Below are 10,944 nucleotides of genomic sequence, written 5' to 3' on the forward strand. Positions count from 1 at the left end.
AAGATTCCTTGTGCCTCACACTGTGAGGTTGAAGATCTAACATTCCTTCACTTTTGTTTCCCAAAAAAGTACATTAGGCACTATATTATATGCATCAGTATATTGCAAATAAACGGCATGGAAAATTAGAAACTAATTATTAAACAATTTGGCCTACTTGACAATGGAAGACAACTTATTGAGCATGCCTGACAAGCATTACAATACAATAATCATAGTAGGTCCTTCTATTTTGTTTTCTCTTGAAGTTTCTTGGGAAAGTTTTTAATATGAAGCTATTTGAGTTAAGGAGTTTCTAGGTAAAAAAAAGTTCTGATAGCTGAACAGCAGCTGGTCTCCAGCTGAAGGTCATGTGAATAGAATAGTCCTTTGATGCTTAGGCTTTAGCTGATAGGTATGCACTGGCGGTTATTCACTGTTTTTAATAATTGTCTAAATGAAAAAATAAGTAGCTTTAATGTTAGGTTTGGTTTATTATCTGTTAACCTTGAGAGCTGCCGTCTAGCTGAGACCTGTAGGGGCCAGTAGTCTATGGGAAACATAATATACTAATTGTTTATGCTTTACACTTGATAATGTATTTTCTTATTATTATTACTAATAATGAATAAATAAAGACCTGCTGAGTCTCTCGGCAGAAGATACTAACACCTCGCCAAGTGTCGGTGTCTCCTCATTCCCTTCCCCTCAGCCCTTAAGTTTTCAGTTCTTTCGTTTTCGCCTAGGCCGTCTCATCCTTTCAGGAACCCCTGACAAGACGTTTTGTCGGAGGCTGGTCCCCGGCAAGTGGCGCCCGGAGCAGGGACTTGAAAGGTAAGATTTCTTTCCCATGCGGGGACGGCTCGGATCTGCTCCATAGGGTAGGGCGCATACCCGCCTGTAGAGAAAGCAGGTTTGAGGGGAGCAGTAAGTCAGAACCGTAATAAGGCGAGTGAGTGTCTTATTGCGTGATAAGGCGAGTGAGTGTCTTATCGTTGAGAAGCTATGGGCCATACTGAGTCTAAGGAAAGAGGACTCTTTATTGATATAATTAAGTATACTCTTGCAAAGAGAGGCCTTAAAACCTCTCATGCACAATTGGCTAGTTTCCTAAATTTTGTTGAAATGTGTTGTCCTTGGTTTCCAAGGGACGGTACTCTGGATGCAAAACTTGGGCCAAAGTAGGAGAGGAAATGACATCCTATTATACTCTCCATGGTCCAGAGAAGGTCCCCATTGATGCCTTTTCATTGTGGGGTCTGTTGCAAGACATGCTAGATCAAGGGTCTGAATTAGAAAAGATAGATAAAAAGCTCAGGGAATTACGGCTGGCTACATGAGCCTACTGCTTCCTTATCCTTGGAGGACATTAAAGGGTCCTCGGCTGACAGCCCGTCATTAACAAAACAATTGCCTGAACAAATAGATTGCTTTAGCCAGGCTGGAGGCAAAGCAAAAAATACAAAACCAGAAGTAAAACAAAAATTGGCCAGCTGCATTAAAGAAAGTGATTCGGATTCTTCGGATGATGAAATTGTTTTTCAAAAGTCAAAAATTGATTCTAGAGCCAAAGTTGACCTCTCTACTGAAGCGTTGGCTCCTTTTCATGAATCTATTCCTAAATCTGATTTAATTTCCAGCCTGGACTTGGCTAAGATTGTTAAAAGATATATCAGTGATTTGGCTAGAGCTAAGACTGATCTCAAGCCTTGTTCTGCAAATATACAATCAGACCCCTTTGAAAACGCAGAGCCTGTGTCCAGGTCAATGCCACAAATGTTGTCTGGTGATTTGGTTTGTATGTCTAGAGCTGGTTTTGCTGGTGCATTGAGACAAGCAAAAGAAAAAGGTGATTTTACCTTTCGATGTTTTCCTGTGCTCAATGTAGACAATGACCATGAGCAGCCTCAATGGGAACCCCTTCCCTTTGAGCTTTTAAAGGAATTGAAAAGAGCAACTGCCGATTACGGGGCTACATCTCCTTATACCTTGCAACTCGTAGAATCAGTGGCCAGTCACTTCCTCACACCCCTTGATTGGCAGATGATGGCTAGATCTAGTTTGTCTGGTGGAGATTATTTGTTGTGGAAGGCAAATTATGAGGAGGAGGCACGGAGGATGGTAAAGAAATATAATGATAAAGAAACGAGAATGAGAAATAATAACATTCTGCTTGAAATGGTATTGGATCAAGATGATTGGTGTGAAAACAATGTGCAGATTTGTATGCCACCTCCGGTCTTTCATCTCGTGCGTGAAGCTGCAGTTGCTGCATGGAGCCGGTTGCCGGCTGGTGAAGTGAAAACCTCTGGCCTTGCTAACTTTAAACAAGGGCCTGAGGAATCTTATCAAAATTTTTATCATGGTTAATGGATGCTGTCCAAAAAACTATACCTAATGCTGAGGCGGCTCATATTATAACTAAACAGCTGGCTTTTGAAAATGCTTCACCACCGTGTCAGGCATTGTTAAGACCCATTGTACAAACAGGCAACATTAATAAATATGTTCAAACCTGTTCGGAGGTGACACCCTCGTACCTTCATGGTGTGGCCATTGTGGCTGCCTTAAAGGGACAGACCAGCAGCCAATGGTTCACCTCCCTTGATCAACAGAAGGAAAGGAAAATAAACAAAAATTTTGGAAATTGTTTTTCTTGCGGACAGCCAGGACATTATAGTAAAAATTGCCCAAACAAAGTAATCTCTATGCCACCTCCAGCCTTGCCTCAACAGTCTGACATGCCTGTTGCAACAAATAATAGTGAAATTCCTTCTCAAATGATACTTCCAAAAACTATCTGCCCGTGTTGTAATAAAGGATTTCATTGGATGAAGGACTGTCGGTCTAAATATCATAACAATGGTACATTGTTGCCACCAAATGAAAAGTTTACTGCGGGCACCAATCCGACTGTTTTTTTCAAAAAACATCTCACAGTCAAAAAACTGGGTAAGGGGCCTGACCCAGGCCCCTCAAATAATTGGGAACCTAAACGACCAGAGCGGCGAACAATTTCTGATCTCGTCCGCAGGACCACAGGCGGAGCGGGCTTGGACTTGCATTCCACCTCCGCCGCAATATTAACTTCTGATCAATCTTACACAATGTTGACAACTGGGGTGTATGGGCCCCCCGCTCCGGGTACAATGGGGCTTGTTTTTGGCCAAGGTTCTGCGTCTCTGCAAGGCATAAAAGTAATACCGGTTGTTGTTAATTCTGATTTTACTGGTAAAATAAAAGTTATGCTGGAGCCTCCAATACAAACTATACAAATTCATCCAGGACAAAAAATCGCTCAATTACTTTTACTGCCTCTGGTGTCAGTTGGCAATAAAATTGCATCCAATGAACCACAAAGTGATTCCAGTTTTGAATCCAGTGACATGGCTTTTTGGGTCCAACAAATTAAAGACAATAGACCGACCAAAGTTATAAGAATTCAAGGAAAAGCAATTAAAGGATTGTTAGACACTGGTGCTGATGTTACTTGCATAGCAGGGCGTGATTGGCCTAATGCCTGGCCCACAAAGGCTACGCCTTCTACTTTGGTCGAATTGGGATCAGCACAAAATGTGGCAAAAAGTTCTCAAATTTTAAATTGGAATGATGGAGAGGTGTCCGGGACTTTTCAACCTTATGTTGTCCCATCTCTTCCTATGACATTGTGGGAAGAGACATACTCTCTCAAATGGGAGTGCTCCTATTTAGCCCCAATGATAAGGTAACCGCTCAAATGTTACAAATGGGCTTTGACCCAAATCAAGGTTTAGGAAGAAGGTTGGAGGGCCGAGTATTTCCCATTGAGGTTGCTCAGAGAGAGCCACGACAAGGCCTGGGATATGGATCAAATTTATAAAGAGGGCCATTGCGGAGGTTACAGCCGACCCAATTGTGTGGAAAAATGATGACCCAGTATGGGTAGAGCAATGGCCCCTGACAGAGGATAAAATCCAGGCTGTAACAACTTTGGTTCAAGAACAACTGATGAAAGGGCACATTCGCCCTACTACCAGCCCATGGAATACTCCTATATTTGTGATAAAAAAGAAATCAGGAAAATGAAGATTGTTACAGGACTTAAGAGCAATAAATGTCACTATGCAAGATATGGGATGCTTGCAACCAGGTTTGCCATCACCTGTGGCCATCCCTAAAGATGAACATGTTATTGTTATTGATTTACAAGATTGCTTTTTTACCATCCCTTTACATCCCCAAGACTGCAAAAGATTTGCATTTAGTGTCCCATCAGTAAATTTAAAAAGGCCATTTCAGGGCCTCCCCGGTGGCGCAGCGGTTGAGCGCTGGGTTGCGAAGCTGCCCGCGGCCTCTGCGGCGCCATTTCAATCCCCGGCTGCTCCCTGGCCACTGGAGGAGGATCCCACGTGGCGCGCAGACCTCTCCTGCCGCCCGCTGCTCCCCTCAACAGTGTACTTCGGTCCTTCTGCCTGCTCTGCTCCCCGCTCTGGCTCTGGTGAATTCTCTCACCCTCCCGCGCTTCTGACTGTACCCAGTGCATGTATAAACAAAACAAAAAACAAACAAATAAATAAATAAATAAATAAAGCATGCCTCTATAAAAAAAAAAAAAGGCCATTTCAACGATATGAATGAAAAGCTCTTCCTCAGGGCATGAAAAACAGTCCTACTTTATGTCAAAAATTTGTGGATATGGTTTTGTCATCCTTTAGGGATGAGTACCCTTCTATTTACTGTGTTCATTATATGGATGATATTTTAATAAGTAATGCTCAAGTGGACTTGTTAAATCAGGCCTTGGCCCATCTGGTAGCTTTGCTGCAAAGTTATGGAATTGTGGTGGCACCAGAAAAAAATCAAACTTCTCCGCCAATTAATTATTTAGGAAGGATTGTTCGTTCTTTAACTGTGACACCACAAAAACTGCAGCTACGAACAGACTCTTTACAGACATTAAATGATTTTCAAAAACTACTTGGAGACATAAATTGGATAAGAGCTCATCTGCAGCTAACCACTGCTGATTTACGTCCACTGTTTGATGTATTAAAAGGTGATTCTAATCCTAACTCCCCTAGACAATTAACACCTGAGGCTACACTAGCCTTACAAAAGGTCAATGATGCACTCAACAATCAACAACTGTTGTGGCTAGATTATACTAAGCCTTGGGAGTTCATAATTTTGGCCACCCCACACACACCAACAGGTGTTTTGTGGCAAAAGGGGCCACTGGAATGGTTACCTTTACCAGTTACTACAAAGAAGGTTGTTTGTCCCTATGCTTCCCAAGTGGCTGCATTAATTGTTAAAGGAAGGCATAGGAACGTTGAGCTTTTTGGCCGAGAATTTCCTGTTCTTGTTTTACCTTACAAGAAAGAACAACTTAATGACTTGCTTAGTTTAAGTAATGACTGGCAAATAGCCCTGCAATCTTTTTCGGGTGAAATAAAGTTTCATTTGCCTCCCGACCCTGTGCTTCATTTCTTTAAGAAACAGGCTTTTATTTTTCCAACCATTGTTAGCGCTGTGCCTTTGCCAGAACCTGCTGCACTTGTGTTTACGGATGGCTCCTCCAACGGTAGAGCTGCTTTTGTTATCAATGACAAACCAGAGTCCATCCAGACAACAGAAACCTCAGCCCAAAAAACTGAATTATTTGCAGTTCTCACAGTATTTAAAATTTTACAAAATCAGCCATTTAACCTTCTTACTGATTCCCAATATGTAACCAGTTTATTTCCTGATATTGAGACTGCTGTAATTGCTGATGCTAAGACTACCATTGCTCCACAGCTATTGGAGCTGCAAACTTTAATAAGATCTAGGACATCCAGAGTGTATGTTGGCCATATTCGTGGTCATTCTAAATTACCAGGTCCTCTAGCTGGAGGGAATGAACTGGCCGATTTGTTGACTCGAGCAGCACTATTCACAGTACAGGAGGCAATTAATGATCATGCCCTTCATCACCAAAATGCCGCTTCATTGCAGAAACAATTTCATCTGACTCGAGAAACAGCCCGAGAAATTGTTCGCAAATGCTCGGCTTGCCCCACCACTCACCCTTCACTTCCGATGGGGGTGAACCCACGAGGCCTCAGACCAAATGATCTCTGGCAAATGGATGTCACTGATGTTACTAGTTTTGGGAGACTCAGTTTTGTCCATGTTTCCATAGATACATTTTATCATGTTATTATGGCTACTGCCCAGACAGGAGAAGCTTTTGAAGATGTCTCTCAACACCTAATGTTTTGTTTTGCCTACGCAGGCAAACCTCGTACTATTAAAACTGACAATGCTCCTGTATATACATCCTCTGCCTTTAACAAATTTTGTGCTTCATTTCAAATTGCTCATTCTACAGTAATTCCTTATAATCCACAAGGGCAAGCTATTGTTGAAAGAGCCCACCAGACTTTAAAGTCTCAGATATATAAACTACAACAATCTGATTTTAAACATAGTTCGGCTCATCATATTTTAACTCATGCAATGTTTGTCATCAATTATTTAAATCGTGATTCTCAAGGATTGTCACCAGTTAATAGACATTGGGACTCTGACCAAGTGGCCCCCAAACCTCAAGTTATGTGGAAAGATCTCCTTTCCAGAACATGGAAAGGCCCTGATGTGTTATTAGCAAATGGGAGAGGGTATGCTTGTATCTTTCCACAGGATTCGGACAGCCCGATTTGGATTCCTGACAGACTGATCCGACATCATGTCTCAAAAGCCTTCACCGACACGCCCCCCGTCAGACAACCGACGCTCCAAGATGCATAGGTGCAGCCCTCTGGGACACCACCCACCTCCTCCAAGATGTCATCGCTCCAGATCCCCTGTTGGAAGATTGTCCTCTTCCCTGCACCACCTTCGAGTTCGTAAGACGTCTTATCATGACAATTGGAATTTGCTCAAAAATCTGGCCTCTAATTCTGAACAGCTACTTATGCAGCAAAATGCACGCATCACCCTGGAGACTATGTTCCTTGCTGTGCTAGCAATCTTCTCATACAGCATATCACCAGCTTCTCCTGCTTCTCTCATGCCTTCTGTTTCCTATTGGGCTTACATCCCAGATCCCCCCTTTCTCCATCCCACTCCTTGGGGATTTCCCTCACCCCGTGTGTTCACTAATTATTCTGATTTACTAGGTGGAGATTCAGACTCTTTTGTTTTATTTAAAAGCACTAATAACTTTTCTTTTCAGGGACACATGGATTCGCCTCCTATGTGTTTTACATCCAATCCTGTCCATATGAAGTCTCAACTACCTGGCTGCCTACCTATTAATGATAAATATTTTTTGACAGTAACTTCAAAGCCTTCCTCCTCCGGACCTAACCGTGATTTATGGGTACTGCTTATATCTCTCCTTGGTCCTTGCAGCACTAATGAAAACATAGCTCGAGTTTCAGTATCCTCCACTCTCCCAGCCTGTTCAATTTATAACTCAGATAATTCCCAGAATATTATTAACACAAATCACAGATTTCCCACCTGGCATAATTGTAGGTTTCCCTCTGCAGGAATTCGTTACCAGCCTTACCAACTAATCTTTCTATTTATGATTTTTCAGTTTTTGGAGCAGTTACATCTGCCACTAATGTCCCCAAGGATTGTAGGTTTCTTCTGCAGGACGCGTTCATCTACAACCGGTCAAATCGCCTCATCCCACCCCTTGAACCTATCACTCGATGGTATTCAGCGGGATGGATTACTCCCACCTACATCATCAACACTTCGAATGGTTCCCGTGCATACCCGGACTTATTTTGCCTCCTTGCCGCCACTTCACCTGTGCTTTTTCGCTGACCTGGACATTCTGTTCATGCTGTCACCATGCGGGCTTGTGTGGGCCCCCCTCATGCCCTCCTCATTGAGGGCCCCGGACATTTAACCATTACTTATTATCACCATACTTTTCATGTTAAATGTACTGGCTGTATTATCACCAACTGTATTACCTCTGTTGGCTCATTGTCTAAAGCTACTTTTGTTATCTTACATCAACCTCCTTATGTCATGCTCCCTGTAAGCTTACAACAGCCGTGGTATGATGACATTGGACTGTATACTCTTCAGCTTGTGGGACAGGGACTGCGTCGCTCCAAAAGTTTTGTAGCAGCACTTATACTGGGTATTACGGCACTTATTGCTATTATTAGTTCTGTTGCTGTTTCTACTACTGCTCTCGTGCAACAAGTTCACACTGCCTCCCATGTTAATGATTTGTCTCATAACATCACACACGCTTTGATTATCCAAGACCACATTGATAATAAGTTTGAAGCTCGTTAAATGTTCTTGAGGAATCACTTTTACATATTGGCAATCAAATTCAACACATAAAAACGCATTTGACAACCAAATGTCATTCTGATTACAAATGGATTTGTGTCACTCCACATGTTTATAACTCTTCTTCTGTTTCTTGGAATAATGTCAAAAATCATTTACTGGGTGTTTGGAATAATACAAACGTTTCCCTGGACCTTACTGCTCTGCAGAAAGATATTAAGGCAAATAGTTTAGCTCATTCCCCCTCCTCCACACCTGCAGAAGTTGCTGCTTCCTTCCTGGCTTCCTTGCAACATTATACCACTAAGGCTGCCTGGTTCCCATCATTTATTACTTTAGGTGTTGTTTTGCTTGTCACCATAATTATATTGATACTCTTCCCATTGTTTATTAAATTGCTTTTCCATGCTATCAATAAGACACATGTTGAGTTGCAAACTATGTGAATGATGGCCAAAAACAAAAAAGGGGGAGGTGCTGCAGGAGGCCTTGATGCCCCAGCCAGATAAGACACTGGCAAGCAGTGAAGCCCAAAGGGCCTCACACTGTGGGGCCGAAGCCAAAGGGCCTCACACCGTGGGGCCGAAGCTAAAGGGCCTCACACCGTGGGGCTGAAGATTCCTTGTGCCTCACACCGTGAGGTTGAAAATCTAACATTCCTTCACTTTTTGTTCTTGGTCATAAATAAGAAAAAATTTCCCAAAAAAAGTACATTAGGCACTATATTATATGCATCAGTATATTGCAAGTAAATGGCATGGAAAATTAGAAACTAATTATTAAACAATTTGGCCTACTTGACAATGGAAGACAACTTATTGAGCATGCCTGACAAGCATTACAATACAATAATCATAGTAGGTCTTCTATTTTGTTTTCTCTTGAAGTTTCTTGGGAAAGTTTTTAATATGAAGCTATTTGAGTTAAGGAGTTTCTAGGTAAAAAAAAGTTCTGATAGCTGAACAGCAGCTGGTCTCCGGCTGAAGGTCATGTGAATAGAATAGTCCTTTGATGCTTAGGCTTTAGCTGATAGGTATGCACTGGCGGTTTTTCACTGTTTTAAATAATTGTCTAAATGAAAAAATAAGTAGCTTTAATGTTAGGTTTGGTTTATTATCTGTTAACCTTGAAAGCTGCCGTCTAGCTGAGACCTGTAGGGGCCAGTAGTCTATGGGAAACATAATATACTAATTGTTTATGCTTTACACATGATAATGTATTTTGTTATTATTATTACTAATAATGAATAAATAAAGACCTGCTGAGTCTCTCGGCAGAAGATACTAACACCTCACCAAGTGTCAGTGTCTCCTCATTCCCTTTCCCTCAGCCCTTTCGTTTTTGCCAATGCTGTCTCATCCTTTCAGGAACCCCTGACACGACATTTTGCCGGAGGCTGGTCCTCAGCAAAGAGGCTTGTAGGGCAGGCATGAATCTGTGAGCCCTGACTGAGCCTCACATTTTTATTTGTTGTTGGTGCTGATGGTGGTGTTAGGGAGGGGGCTGCGTCACTTAAGAGAAAGATTTAAAGATTCCTAACGCAAAATTGCTAAAGAGCCTCCTAGGGCTCCGAAGTTGGAGGCTCCGGGGACAGTCGTCCCTGAAGGCTGCAGTGGGCTTTGCTCCACGAGCCCAGCCTGTAGGAACTCGCGGCGACGTCCGGGGTTCCCCCTCCTGTCCTGGCAGCTGGGTCCATTGTCTTTGAGGCTGTGCGACAGGGTGAATGCTGGGCCCGCCAACCCCAGGCAGGCACGATAGGTTGTAAAGGAAGGCTTGTCTGTGGACCGGTTGCCGTTGAAATGCGTCTACACACCTGTGTTGCGGGCTGTAATGGCGTTTGAGATGCACCCCCTTTGGTGGGGATCAGAAAGAGAGATTGGATGTGTCGCTTCTCGAGCCACTTGTAAAAATGACTCCTGTGCTTTCTTCGTGTTCTGGGAGATTGCACAATACTACTATGCGTACCTAGGGGCATTATTTAAAACCATGGTTACTCACGAACCCTGATGGTACTTAAACCCCGGTACTTAAAAGCAAATGAAAAAAAATACATTATTTGGATCTTGAATTAAGTCTATGCTTTTCCTCCTACTCCCTCTACAAATGTATGCATATTAATTACTATGGGCGATGTTGTTACGTTGCTGAAAGTACCATGTAACCACTCTTTCAAAATATTAACAACCACATAACTATATATAGCAATACACTATTTCATCACTCACATTTGTTTGCTAAAATCTATTTTAGCCGCAGAATTCATTAAAAAGAAGGCAGAACCTTACATAGCTCTCTTTAAAGGTTGAGTAAGTCAGATAATGAAACAAAAACAAAATAAATGCAAGCATGACTCTATCTCAAAGAAATGTCTGTGTATCGGCTTCAGAGTAAGAAACTCCTAAGTCATAGTAAACAGTATATATAATTTGACTTTTATTCCGTATTTTCTAAAAATCTGCATGTAGTTTTAAAAAATGCTGTGAAATTACATTTTACATTAATTTTGTTCATACAAGGAAAATGAAAGAAATGTTCAATGAACTGTATATCAGAAGTATTCAAAACCACACTTCTTGTTGCTAAAATTAGCATGACTGGTTAAAGAAGGAATTCCCTTTGGGCTTAGGTCCAAGGTAGCATGATGTCCAGGGCTAACATTAATCCCTAAATTGCATT

The 10,944-nt window shown here is 42.1% G+C and overlaps 1 protein-coding gene across 6 annotated transcripts; it reads left to right on the forward strand.

The window, feature by feature from the left end:
- Positions 1-409: 409 nt before the first annotated feature.
- LOC119250716 (uncharacterized) lies at positions 410-9,126 on the forward strand. Of its 6 annotated transcripts, none has more exons than XR_005126398.2 (3): positions 410-813; positions 6,643-6,848; positions 7,178-9,126. XR_005126398.2 is itself a non-coding variant. In XM_054697705.1 (3 exons), exons 2-3 carry the CDS (start codon positions 6,689-6,691, stop codon positions 7,865-7,867), a joined length of 957 nt encoding a protein of 318 aa, XP_054553680.1. In that variant the 5' UTR covers positions 410-813; positions 6,643-6,688; the 3' UTR covers positions 7,868-9,126. The 6 variants fall into 6 exon arrangements, 3 of the variants coding, with proteins under 3 accessions (XP_054553680.1, XP_054553678.1, XP_054553679.1); XR_008552688.1 differs by having other exon boundaries at positions 7,547-9,126; XR_005126400.2 differs by having other exon boundaries at positions 6,643-6,844; positions 7,547-9,126.
- The last annotated feature ends 1,818 nt before the right edge of the window (positions 9,127-10,944 follow it).

The sequence above is a fragment of the Talpa occidentalis genome, unplaced genomic scaffold (assembly GCF_014898055.3).
Source record: "Talpa occidentalis isolate TD23 unplaced genomic scaffold, MPIMG_talOcc4v2.1 talOcc4.18, whole genome shotgun sequence".
NCBI classification, from domain to species: Eukaryota; Metazoa; Chordata; class Mammalia; order Eulipotyphla; family Talpidae; genus Talpa; species Talpa occidentalis.